This window comes from Larimichthys crocea, chromosome XV (assembly GCF_000972845.2).
Source record: "Larimichthys crocea isolate SSNF chromosome XV, L_crocea_2.0, whole genome shotgun sequence".
NCBI lineage: Eukaryota > Metazoa > Chordata > Actinopteri > Sciaenidae > Larimichthys > Larimichthys crocea.
Window position 1 is genome coordinate 18145376 of NC_040025.1, and position 13955 is coordinate 18159330.

The following is a 13955-nucleotide window of genomic DNA, read 5'->3' on the forward strand; positions in this document are numbered from 1 at the left end:
ACCAACAACGATCCCCATTTGGTTCCTGAAAGGTGTGAAATGGCACACTTCTCCCTGAACTCCCCTCCTCCTGTCTCTGTTGTTGGGATTGATTTAACAGACAGAGGCAACTCACAGAAGGTGTGACTCCTACTGGTTATTCACCACACACACACACACAGCCTGTGACACAGAACCCAAACTCCACCCCTTTTACGCAGACACTCACTCACCGGTCTGACTACAGAGCCCTCACCCTTCTCACTTCTCCCTCAGTACAAGTCTGACTTCAGCAGGGAGCGCACCGCACTCTTGGATTACACTCATCCATCACAGAAGGACTACAGTTTGTCTTCAGAGCAGCACAAAGCTCCACAAACAACGGCAGCATGGGGAGCAGCATGTCATGTATCCCCCAGCACAACTTAAGATTCTCCAGCAAGAGTTTCATACGCAGAAACAGGTAAGAACAACAAAACTGTCCAGGTATTCTTACTGTACTTGTATCAGTGTGTTTGCTCCACACAGAGCACATGTCATGCCTGCTGTCGTTTGTTATTTTAGACTGTGTGTTTCAGATGGAAGGAGTTCTTGGTATTTCACCCAGTTTTTGAGCAGTGGGGTGAAACAGAGGTTGTGAATTTTGCGAGGCCAGGGTCAGGATCATATGGTAATACAGGATAGTTCCAGAGTCGTGTCTGAGTGGTGCCCGTCTGGCCAACGGTGTCAATGATCCAGTTACCATTTGCCTCCTCTTTGCATCTCTGTGAAGATGATCTGCCAGCTGTCAGTGAATCTGGTTTCCCTCCAAAATCAGGACCTGACCCCCATTCATTATCATGATAACATGTGGGCAATTATAGTAAATTACAGATAATATCTGGTTAATGACACCTGAAGTTAATAGTCTGTAGTGACGTGACCTGTCAGCTTTGGATATTAATGCAGGAACAAACTGACATTAATGGGTTATACTGGTTATACTATTATTCTATCTTGTTTTCGTTAATCCTCCAGCTTTATATGCCTGGGCACGTTACACTTGGTACAGCCTACTCTGCTGGACCACCACATCTGATTCCAATTAGCCTCTGCTCCAGTCTCCACTGTGTGATGAGTCAGGGTCTGGTTTTGTCAAACATGCCAAGGAGCTCTTGGTTTTCAAATAAAATCAGAGGCAGGGCAACCCTCAAAAAAAGAAAAGAAACGTTGGGTTTCAAAAGCCCAACGGCCCAACTAGAACACTGATACACCTTCCAAGTTGGGTCGATCGTTCAGCATGGACAATACGTTCAGTGTTCTTGTTTCCTGTGTTCCCTACTTAGTCTTTGTGTTGGGGAATCAGGCCAGGCTCAGGTATTCCCCATAGAGAAGAGGAGCGAGTAGCAGTTGAATGCCACAGCAGTGACTTGGAGAATGTGGGGTGTGTAAATCCACTACCTGTCTATTATCTACATTCCTTTTTCACTTTGCAGCTGCCAAATGTATCAGCATGCACAGTTACCATATTTTATATGTTATTTTTCTGTGTATGAATACAGTACATGGAGTGGAATAGCATCACTCGCCAAACTCAAATCAATGATCGATGTTGGACATGGATTTTCTGATTAGGCAGACCTTGATTCCCACCATGCAAACAAAAGCCTGCATTGTTGCACCGAGGACACTGGCACACATCTGTGCAGATAAGCGGATAAACTCCAAGCTGAGATTGTAAAAGCAGACCCCGAGCCTTATCATTGCAGCGAGGGAGCTTCCTCACAAAGATGTGACACTAATAGTAACAGATGAGGGTCATGCAAAACAAAGAGGGACATTGAATGCTGATTTTCCTATGCATATCCTGGCTATCAGAAACACAAGACCTGATTGTTCTTATCATTTAAATGGCTGGCATTGATGGAATGGGAATAAAGGAAGGGGCTCTAGTTAATTTATATGACATGAGACACAAATCAGTCATTGATCTGCTGTGAAAATTGAACTTTGGCAGTCGTTCAAGTTTCAGTTGCTTGATTGTGATACTGTGGAAAACGGGTAAAAACAGAGAAATAAGTAACAGAGCCTGAATTTGAAATGCAAAACAGTGGAGTGCAAATACAGTTCGAACAACAGTAGATGACAGTAAGCTTTCATATACAGGAAATGTTCCTTGTTGACACTGCAGATGGGAAGTTAACCGAACAGCTAACAGGATGAATGGTAAACACTGGAGAGTGAGTAGTTAACACGTGGTTTTACTTTCTATCCAACAGCAGTCGCCTGTTTCGCAAGAAGAATCCCCAAGAGGGACAGGAGAAGTCCAACAGCATTATCAATATCCTGTGTACCGTCACCCCCAGGAAGGTAAGAACCCCCATCAGCTTCTAGGACATGGCAAAAACATGAAACTCAATCATCTGCATACCTATACATGTCAACCTGTGTGTGATTTGGTTTTTATTGCCGTCTCTGACTGATTTTAACAGCAGGTCTAACTGGTTTATTCATGTCATGGCTGAACTTTACTACTGTTTTGACTGGTTGCAGGAAATGTCCTCTAAAGATCTGCAGACTATAGAGAACATAAAATGGGATCCTCCGTATGACCCGGCCAGCGGCTGGAAGAAAAGCAGCATCAATGTGAAAAATTATGGACGCATGATTCACAGCTCCAAAGTTCGTTTCCGCTTCCTGCACTGCCAGGTGAGTGGCGCAAAATAACTTTTTAATGACTATGTTGAAACAGCAGGAAAGCAAATAAAAAAAACACAAACATAAGCTACACAATCCTTGCGGGTAATGAGGTCTTAAACAATGACCAAGCCTACAATGACACATCAAGCCAGTCATCTAAATGAATCCAGTGAGTGTCAAAACAAAACAAAAAGAAAAACAGGTGGAGAGTAACAGGATGTTGCTCTGCGGCCACCAGACACACTGAAACTTGCTGCTGGCATTGACGTGGTGGCTGGTTGTGAATAATCCAATCAGTTTTCCACCAAGCGGACCACAGCCTGTGTTTGGACATGCTCGCCTCTGCTTTGGTTGTGAAACATCTCTGAGAGAAAACCTCAGGGTAGAGAGAGAGTTCTTCTGATCCCAGGGACTGATAGAAGACACACCGGCTCCTCATTGTGGGAACTGCAATTTATCAGAGATGTGACACAACAGCTGTCAAAAAGTAGAAAGAAAAGATTTATTGAGTTGATGCCATCATGACCGCCAAAGAACACACTATAACAGAACGTAATATCACAAAGTGATGACAAAAAGTCATTTATGTACCATTAAAGAACACGAAGATTGCAAGTGTCAGTGTAGTAGTCACAGAACATTTCCTGCTTTCCTGTATGAATCAGCAAAGTAAGAACAAGATGTTCCGATGTGAAATAGTTGATCAGACTAACCCCTGGCAGGGATTTAAAGATTAGGATAAGGATCATAAGGCTTTTTCCTCATCAGACAAACACCAGTACAGAGTAACAGCCTCTTGGGCCTCTAGACACAAGCATTTGTGCATGTAAGGTTCAATTTGATCAACATTAATTACAGTTGATTTTACTGATTTGTTTTCTAATTAAAGTGTACCAATCTGTAAAATCAGCTGCTGCACACACTGAATGTGACTTTTGACTGCACTACAATTTGCAATTAATTCTCAGACAGGAATAATTTTACTTTATTTTCACTGAATCTGTGTCTGTAACTCTCTCACCTTTAACTTACATATTATCCTCTGCAGGATGTACATGACTGCTACCTGGATCTCTTCCAGACACACCTTCATTTCGTCTCCAACAACACAACCGGATTGACATACCAAGTGAGTTTCAAGTCCATGCTTCTTCCACATCAGCTAATATCTCAGGATTGATTTTTTTTATATAGTTTAAATATTCCTGTGGGGCAAAGTTTTACGTTATGTCATCATACCTTTTGACATGCATACCTTGTCAACCAGCTGTGTGTTGGTAAACAGAAAGTATGATTATGCTTCTTCACCTGTCTCATAAAGCTTGAGCAGCCATTAATCATCAGTTTACTGTGTCTGTCGAGAGAGTCGAGAGCTCCCATGTCAAAAAGAGACAGCTCAGCACCTGTATACAGTATTAGTCAGAACATAGATGACGGCAAATGTGGGGCAGACATGAATACATCATTGACTTACTTGACTGACCTCAGGGGCCATGGTGATTAATTTCTTTGTTAACATTTTGGGCTGAGCAGTTGGCTCAAATAGAGCAGAACAGGAAATGCTTTTGGTATGCGTATAAAGCTTTTTTTGTTGTTTTATGTGCAGGGAACTCTTCCGTTGAAAGAACTCACCATCTGCAACCTGCAACAGAACTGCAACCACAGCCAACCCCAGGAATTTGCCTTTCAAATAAACGGTAAGTTCAACTTCAGTAAAGAAACAAGGGAGTCTTGGCACAGAGCCCTGGACTGTTGTATTCATCTGTTTTGAGTTTTACTGGCTGTGTTAGTTAGCTAATCAATCACTCGGACTGGAACCAGCTAATCCAGCAAGATGTTTATAAGCCAGTAGACGACTTCAACCATCAACAAAGGAAACAGGATGAACTAGAACTGGAGTTGCATTATAATGAATTACTTTTTTTTTTTTTTACCACGGCTTGTGGCCTGCTATATTTGTCCCGCTCATCATCAGTTATGGATCAAAGTAAAAATTCTCCTCACTCTCTTCACAAATGAGGGAGAAACCACATGCTATTTTCAAACTGCAGCATTTCCTATGTTGTCACATTCCTGCGATTCAAAGGTGCCGCGACCCTCTTCACCTCCACTCAACCCCAACACTAACTAGAGCTGGGCATGCTTCATCCGTGGTCAAGGGGCCAAACCGGCCTTAAAGGCCCTGCTTGTTAGACAACAGGTGCACTTCAGTCAGGCCAGCTGTCGCGCAGAAAAGCCCAGCTACCACTCTTAGCCTTGTCACCGTCTATAATCTATGGCACATTCCAAAAACTGCTCAGGTTAATTCCTTGTAGAAATGTCACTTCTTCTTTTGAACTCTGAATGGGCATAAACAATAATAACCTTGATGTAGAAATAAGCTGCTGTAGTGACTAAACAGCTTTAGTCCTTGCCTGGGAAAGTCAACCCCAGTCATGAAGTGTGAAAAAAGTCTGTTTATATTTCTTTATCATTACTATGTAAAATCTCAATCATCTCTGCTGTTATAATATTTACACTCTTTTGTGTTTCATACTTGACTTACTGCAATTTCCTGGATCAGCTGCTAGTTATTTTCATTTCAGTGTGAACTTTTATTTACCTAATGGGACGCATCGCTGACAGGAAACATGTAGGGGAAGCATGACGAAATTCTTAGTCAAGTGAGAGATATGAAGTGGAGATTTCCTCTGTGAGACCAGCGTCTTCCTCTCAATGAGCTGGAAGTATGAATCAGCGTTAGGATAAAGTAGTGTGTGGGTGAGTGTAGCTAGTGACGAAGCAAACGCAGCACGAGATGATTCCCGGAAAAACTTCACATGGTTTGAATTAATTGTGTTGTTGTGAAGCTTAGTTTATGATGGTTAATTACTTTTAACAGTAGTTAATGACATCTATAAACTGACTGAAAGTTTGAAGGTGGGAAAGTCTCATTATGTACGTATGGTCTTTTCACATCACTCACCTTGCCTGAAATGTGGAAAACAGCACTTTTAAGGGGAGTGCTATGGTCAAGGTCTACAATTAAGAGAAAGTCAACAGATGAGTCCACAGTAGCTGCTTATTAACGAGTAGTCAGTGGGCTATGGATCCCGACAATTATAGTACAAAGCAGTGGGACTGGAATGAAATAGGTTATCTCTGCTGGTTATCTCTGGTATGTGTGGGACTGAAAGATAATGGGAGATTCCAGCTCTTTTCATCCCAGGCCCTGTCCATTCCTCCTGGGTAAGCAGTGTGTGGGAGGGAGAGTCTACTATGACTTTTAAATGCCAAACGAAGCAGGTCATGGGGGATCGTCTGCAAGACATCTTACATGTGGTTTAACACCTTGAACATGTGTTAACATTTATTGTACTTATTTCCTAACATGTTCTAAACAGTGAGTGAACTCCATTAATGATTCACTGCTATGGTAGTTTGGAAAAAATAAGGCTTTCCCTTTTTGACCTTGTGACCTTTGCACCCTGCAGGTGTTAGCCTTAACCCAATCATCGTATACTGTGCCAACCAAGAAGAAATGGACCTGTGGTTTGGCCTGCTCAAAGAAAACATTGAGGCCAATGGAGGAACTGCAATTGCACCTGAAAACTACACCAGAGTGAAAGTAAGTTTTGATGTATTCCTACTACAAATAGCTAACTTTTTTTCAAATTCAGACAAGCCCTTAAAGTGTGGTAATCTTTTAATCCACCTGGTGAATATGCCATGAAAATGCTTTGGCTTCAACCACTTTTGATAAAACAGGGTGCGTGTGTGAGTAGGCAGGTTTGGTGAGTCAGTTAGGTCATCGCTGGCTCTCCCTGAGGCCTGCATACTAGGGAGCGGCCTTGACCACATCACAACCTACAATAAACTAAAACTAACATCTGTGATGGGTTAAAGTGCTGACTCCACACCCACAGGTGGGGAAATGCCTGATAAAACACACAAAGCTAGATGTGTCACGACAAAAGAAAATAACTGAACTCATGCTTTAATGAGCTTAAGCTTAGGAGCCTTTGCAATAAACAAATTTTGAAAAAAAATCCAAATAAACATGTTTGCTTAAAATGTGCTTATTTGCTAATGATCCTTTTCTGTGTACGCACTGTAGATAAACCAGAAGGAGACCCTTGAGGGCAGAGAGGAGCTGAGGAACTCCATCAACAGGGAGCCCATCTACGAGTGGGAGGGCTCTCAGCGGGACAGCCTGGGTACCATAACCTACGTCACTAAAGTCCGACTGCAGCACCTGCCCTGTCAGGTACGTCACGAGTGTTACTTATCATGAGTGAATCACAAGAATAAAGCACGCTATCTATACTCTTGCCTATTTATGGAAATGTACAGTAGAGCAGACTGTAACTCATGATACATGTTTTCAGTCTCTGGGAATTTCTCACATGATGAATACAAGCAGCATCACATCAGGTCTAAATCCAGGTGACTCACATAGTTTCACATAGACTCACATTGTGCAACTCACACACATTACCTCAACACAATGTAAGGAGTGAGTGAAAAGGGTGGAGTCCATATTTTGGCAAATGGTGCCTCTCCTGCAGATATGTTAAAATATAAATATGTTTTTGCTCCTGTCAAGGTGTAAGACAGCGTCAGACACCTACAACCAACTGATTAAAAATATACTACCGCACGCTAACCAAATAAGATATGAGCACAAATAAATAATGCTGACACAGCATCACATAGCAACCTCCAAAACCAGTAATCATGACACGACTTGCATGGATATCAGTGTTTAATTCTCGGTGGGAAATAGCGGCAGCCCTATTGAAGTGTGTGAGATTTAGGGCCTGGTGTGTGAGAGGCATTTGCCAGGCTCACGTAGTGACTCGACTCACCTCACAGCTGGAATGTCAGCTGTCTGTCCGGACACACCCTCCAAGAGGGAGAGGAAACATAAACTCTCAGTCTGCCGCACCTTTAAATGCCCCACTAACTGGTTTGACCATAGATCTTACTGGGATTTAAAAAGTACCTCTCAACAGAGCATTAAAGGATAATACTGGTGTTTTTATTTTTTCATGTTTGCACCAGGTCTCACGGTTGCCTCAGCGTTTTGTATTATTCATAGTCTTATCTCCACACAGTCAGAATAAGTGTTTTCTTTCTTGTACTACACCAAAAGCTGACAGTTAAAATGAAACTTTGATTTGATTTGTACTAAATAAAGGGAGAAATTAACATCTCCACAAGAAAAAAATAGTATATCATCATCTTCCTAGGATGACATTTGACACCACAAAGATTAATATAATTATGAAAAATGATATATGAATGTAAAGATGATGGTTAATAACTAGTATAATCTATGAGAGTATTGCTGCAGGTAAACACAACTACACCCACACTTACTAACTAGCAGCTGTAATCTTGTGTCCACAGGAACAGAGTGACAGACTCCTGGTGATGTACCCATCGACACTGATCATCCTATCAGAGGAGAATGATGGGCTCTTCTACAAGGTACCATTGACCTCACATCTTACAGCATGACTTCATGCACTTAATCACATCCTAATCTATGTGCACACAGTATATCCAAAGCTTGTGTTAACGAGTCTATATGATTACAGGGGAAACTTCCACTCAACATGATTACTGTGACCACACCCTGCCAAGACGTGAAGCCAAACACTTTTATGATTGAAGGTAAATACAAAAAAATCAGTGAGCTGCTCCATTGCAGCCTCTTTGCATGCTGGCATTTAAAAAGACATGTTAAAGGGATTTTAATGTGTACATTCTTATGCATCCTTTACACTAAGTGGCCTTTTCCATGAATCTGCTAGCGTCACAGAGTGTACCCCTCCATGAATGAGCTTATTTTATCCACAGAATGACAATCTGACTATAGCACATTCCAGTGAGCGAACAGACCGAATGACAGGCTTTGTCCTCCCCCTCCCCTCCTCTCTTCCCAGGGAAGCTGATCAACCCCATAGTGGTGTCGTGTCTGGATAGGTCTGAGTTCTGTGACTGGATTCAGAATTTCAAAGCTGCTGATGTGCCCGTTCTCAGCCCTCCGCCCCCCGTGTATGACATCATCTACACCCCAACACAGAGAGAGGTGAGGCCCGCAGGCCAAAAACAATTACACTGTTCACAGCTATGGGTGATCAATAACTATCGAGTGAGCAATCTCCGCCTGGTTTGTAAATGTGTGAGTGGAGTGAATTTATGCATGAGGAAAGGGGAAGATAGGCAACATGGCTCTGCCTCTTCTGTAATCAGCATAACTATGAAATTTACAACTACTACAACCTGAAACCTCATGCTTGCTCATTTGCTTTCAGTCAATTCATAAAATTTTTATTTGTCCCATGATCTCTAGGCTCCTCAGTTTGACAGGTGGAGTGGAAACAGCCAAGGCCGGAGTGAGTCTCTTAAGTTCCGACAGTCACCGAGTGGACGTGTGTCCCACAACCTCCAGTTACCCATTCATGAGGACAACCCTCTCTCGCCAGGATACTCTGAACCCCTCTGCGTAAGTTAGCTGTGCACTACTTCTCGAGTTCAACAATTTTTGGGCTAATAAACTAAAGCAAACACACGACCTCTATAATATTTACACAGATATAAATGTAGTAGGACCTAGTCTTACACAGATAAAATAAAACTTGTGTTTGTTTTGGTGGTGCTGAGCAGCAACACCTTTCTTTGATAAAGTTAATTATTAAAAGCAAGGTCCAGAGACCAAACTGCTTCTGTTACAAAGGCTCAGGTGATGATTATCAGGTCTTCCAGTTAAAGAAATCATAACTTTTTTTCTCAAAACAAGATGTGCTCATAATAAACTACTTTTGGATGGATGTTGGAAAATAATTAACTCTTACATGCTGATTCAGCAGTGAAAAGTTTGCTTGTTAACTTCAGTCGCCTTAAATACTGAATGCATTATCTTTTGACCAAACTCCCTCATGAGAGGGCCTATAAAGACTTACTGCCCATCTAATTATTTTAAAGTGGAGAGGGCTCAGAGCCCAGAAGGCATGTTGTTGTTCAGCTTCTGACCTGAACCACCAACCTCTCAATTAAAATGATGCAAAACGTTTTTCTCACACACACTCAGATAACTTTGTTTACCAAAAAACTGAAGACTAATGCTATACTGAGGAGAAACTGTTAATGTTTGTTTTACAAGGACTCGGTGGTTAAAATCCCATGTTGTAAAGCAACAACTCTTGGCTGACTTTTACTCTGGGTGTGTTTGGTGTCCCTACAGTACAGTCACTCTAGTCGTCCCTCATCGACTGAGACCGCCCGCCTGGGCAGCAGGAACAACAGCGTGTCTTCCCACACCAGGCTCGAGCGTGACCTACGACCTTCGTCACTGCGCTACTCCTCATCCCAGCGTGGTTCCTATCTCCAGCCCGTTGAGACCACAGTGCTGTCTCAGATCTACAGCACACCATACTCTGCACTGCATCGTGCCAGTCCACAGCGGCTGGAGAAAGCCCCGCTTGTCAAGGTAATTTAGTCTGGCGTCTAACGTGATAACCGAATATTCCCCTCGAGACTGTTGACTTATTTTACATGTCATGTGTGCAGTAACTAAAATAGATGCAGTGAGAGGGGTCATAATATATATGGTGTTAACAAATGGGGTAACACTGGTAGTTGTGCAGAACTGAAAGATCAATCTTCTCCATGGTGCAAAGAATAAAAGCTCTATTAAGGTTCATAAACAAAACTTTAGCCACCAATTAAAACATTTCCCGTACTCAGGAGGTACATTACTGTGGCTGTTAAGAGTGCCGTTTAATACAAAAGACACAACAGATTGTCACACCAGATCATGAATGGCATTAGTCCAAAACCTGCACTTGGTAATCTGACCCTTAACTGTGGCTTAAGTGATTGCTCTCTGTGAACCTGAAGAGCGTGAGAGAGAAACACAGTTTGGCAATTGATTCCTCGCTTATCACTTAAACTAACTCCTGGATCTGTTTGAATCTTTTGTGATCAGTCTAACAGCTGGAGCACCCCTCAGACATCCCTCAGTTACTCCATGAATTCCCCCCAGCGTCACTCTGACATGTGCGCCACACGACAACCGCTGTCGCCCCTGTACGATGAGCCCTGCAGCCCCGAAATCTACTCCCTGGATGAGGCAAGGCCAGTGGTAAGTGGGTCAATGATACTGGATCCATAGGTTCAATTTACTCCTGAGCAGCCTGTCTAATATCAAGCAGTGCACGCACACGCATGCATGTACGCACATGTTCAGTAAAAGAATATGAAAGTGCAGGTGTGGTCAATAGAGCAGGAATGACTGCTCAAAGTTTTTCCACCTTAAAGCCTTATCCTCACATGCTTCCCTCTGTGCTTTAGCAGCAGAGCTGGCAACAGCCAATTCAGCACCATCACCAGCAGCAAGGTCCCCAGCTCTTACCCTCCACCTTCCAGCTCCGCACCCCTCCCATGGGCAGGCGCTGCAGGAGAAGCCTGGTCTTGACCAACTCCCAGGGACAATCTCTGGGCCTGGAGATGGAGACTCCTCAAAACCAAGAAGAGCTGAGAGCCGAGGCCGTGTCGAGGCTTAAGCTGCTGCCTGCACCCAGCCAAGCGCAAGAGCAGGTGAGAAACACAGAGATACTCGACTCCCAGGACACTCCGGTTTCTGGAATGCTGTGGTACAAAGTGCAACGATGGTGCACAGTATGGTCGCAGAGCATGTGTATATGCATGTTCTGCAGGTGATATTTGAACAGGTGTCACAGATGAAACATATTTTAGGAAACATGAGAATGTTTGTTATAGCTGATCACACAAACTAACTTTCTTTTGTTTTTACATCGGTTGATAGATCGTCCTCCCACTGAGCTCTGCAAGGAACACCTCCCAGATGCCTTATGGTTACTCACCAGGTAAGAATTGCAGGCATGCAATGATGAACTTGATGAAACCTTATTTTGTTTATGTAGGGTGTCTCTCTGTGTGTGGATAGGTTACAGTAAATAAAAAACAATAAAATTAAATTTAGAAAGAATCTATTGAGAAACAATGGTCACTCTTTCGAATCACGGCTATAACACTGCGGTGTCATATTTCCTTGCACTTACGAGTTATGAAAGTCAACACAGTCAGCCGCCTTCCTTAATACCACCAAGGACACAGAACATTGTTCACAGTCCATTACACCTTAAATTAAACACTGCATGCACTTTGGATTGATTGAACTCTTGGGTCTGTCAGCAGGTACACAGAAGGTTAAAAGTGCTTGAAAGAGGAGGAAATGAGGAAATGTGCCAATGAAATTGATCTCAGTGCAGCTCTAAATACCATTTGTGCAGATGTCCCATGTGGGGAAAGCCCGGTGTAAGAGAACACTGGTTCACAGACAGAGTTTACTCCAGCACTGTGATTGACAGCACACAACTGTGCTTGGTTACACACTTATCTACAGACTCTTTTTATCAGCTATGAAAACACAACTAGAATTTTCCTTCCAGATTAATCCTAACACGTGCTATAACTAGGTTATTTCATCTGACATGTGCTTGTTTCTGAACTACTAGAATGAGAACATTAACAACAATTGAGGGTGGTGTAGTAGTGGCATGTCACACTACTAGTTTTACAGTAAAACTATGTGTTGGTACAAGGCCAATCGCACCATAAGTATGATGGGACTGTGACTGAGTTTATTCAGTTGGGGCGAGGTTTGTCTTTCATTGTTTGAAACTAAAAGCCTGGGAATCTTCTCTCGCTCCTATAGATCACCACTCGTACCTTGAACCCACAGAGCCAGATGACCAGGAAATGGACTATGACAACATTTGGGAGTTCGACTGTGATACTGGAATGATTCAGCCAACGTCTGGAATTTCGACACACTGGACAGGATTAGACTTTGGGGCCAGAGGCCTTGGTGCTATGGCAACCCAGCAGAGATGGTCATAAAACAAAACAATAGCCCGGCACTCGTCTGGACGTGTGCAAACAACAGATCTGTATCAGAGAGATAATAAAAGCGACCTAACAGAGCCTGTTGCTCCTGCTGCTTACAGTATGATCTAACAAATCCCATGAACTGCTTTGTTACATGTTGAGTGGTCAAGCAGAGAATTGATGACTGCAGGTACGAAGACGAATGGGCTAATAACAAAACATTATGAAAGTGATATGTAGCATTCAAGAGAGAAGAACAGGGTATACATACTGTACAGTTTTTATGTTATTTTTATTCTATTATATTATTGCACTAAAGGTTTAATATGTAGTGCAAACCTCCAGTTTTTTAAATATTTAAAGTATTTTCTAACATGCTGTCCGGTTTTGTTATATGAGTATTGTTATATTTTTGTTTTCTTTCCCATTACAGCTATAAAAAGCATTCCATCAGGGCTTGTTATAGTAAAGGATGTATATTTTTGTAAATGTTGTAGATTTATTATGTCATTGTGTTACATCGAGGTAAATAGAGGTGGCTTCAACTGACGACCCTAAAGGTGCTAATATTACTATCACTAGTACTGATACCTGTGTGGCTTCCTTTTTTCATTTTTGTTTGAGGTGTTAATTTATATTTGGAAATAAAACTAGAAAATCACCAAATTTTTCTTTATTCTCCTTATTCTAATGATACTCATAAAATGGCTATAACTGATATCAAATGACACCTTGAAAACAATGTGAAAGTTGCTTGTATCAAGAATTGGACAACTTACATTGCTATAGCAAGTTCAGCTCACTGTTTAGCTGCTCTTAGTGTCATTTGCATCTGCAGCAGACATTGTACACTACCTGCTCGACACCAAATGGCAGACAAAGTTAATATCTAGCCCATGTACACAGTAGAGGATATAGTAAGTAAAGAGCCAGATATTTCCTCCTGGAGTTAATTGGAGACCAAAACCAGCTGAAAGAGTGAATATTGGACTTAAATTAACCAGAGACACAGCTCCAAGAAAATGAAAATGTTGCTTCATAACTTCCGCATATGTTAATGAATAACTTTTGACTAAGAAGCTCATCATATCAACATAAGGTGATATGAACCAAACCGTTTTGGTTCAAGAATAAGTTGCGTGTTGACTCTGTGGTATGATATTCAAAGTACTTACTTAGATGGAGGAGAAAGATCAATTAAAGTCTAATAAATACTTGGACAAGAAAAAGCAATGATGCAAACAAAAGGCAACATGTTTCTCACAAATGATGCAATCCCTTCCGGGATCATAAAGACCAGTATGCATCTTTTTGCTCAGACCTGTTCTCGTGGAGCCTCTGTGGAAATCTCTCAGGGAAATTTTAAAATGCATAGTCCATTTTAAAGTTTAGTCCTG

At 42.1% G+C, this 13955-nt stretch overlaps 1 protein-coding gene across 2 annotated transcripts; it reads left to right on the plus strand.

The window, feature by feature from the left end:
- Positions 1 to 255: 255 nt before the first annotated feature.
- Positions 256 to 13215, plus strand: plekhn1 (pleckstrin homology domain containing, family N member 1). 2 transcript variants are annotated; one of them, XM_010741050.3, is made up of 16 exons: positions 256 to 442; positions 2238 to 2328; positions 2512 to 2667; positions 3707 to 3787; positions 4265 to 4355; positions 6132 to 6265; positions 6755 to 6904; positions 8050 to 8130; positions 8241 to 8316; positions 8589 to 8734; positions 8999 to 9151; positions 9890 to 10135; positions 10634 to 10789; positions 10999 to 11244; positions 11474 to 11534; positions 12386 to 13215. In XM_010741050.3, the coding sequence occupies exons 1-16, from the start codon at positions 369 to 371 to the stop codon at positions 12568 to 12570; spliced, it is 2127 nt and encodes a 708-aa protein (XP_010739352.2). In that variant the 5' UTR covers positions 256 to 368; the 3' UTR covers positions 12571 to 13215. The 2 variants fall into 2 exon arrangements, with proteins under 2 accessions (XP_010739352.2, XP_019109952.1); XM_019254407.2 differs by having other exon boundaries at positions 11002 to 11244.
- Positions 13216 to 13955: the final 740 nt, after the last annotated feature.

What these genes read in the sequence shown, in the direction of transcription:
- plekhn1 (XM_010741050.3), top strand. Translation starts at nt 369, where the DNA reads ATGGGGAGCAGCATGTCATGTATCCCCCAGCACAACTTAAGATTCTCC. An exon ending in TCCGCTTCCTGCACTGCCAG is followed by an intron (nt 2,668 to 3,706) that starts GTGAGTGGCGCA and finishes TATCCTCTGCAG; the next exon opens with GATGTACATGACTGCTACCT. An exon ending in TGCAGCACCTGCCCTGTCAG is followed by an intron (nt 6,905 to 8,049) that starts GTACGTCACGAG and finishes TTGTGTCCACAG; the next exon opens with GAACAGAGTGACAGACTCCT.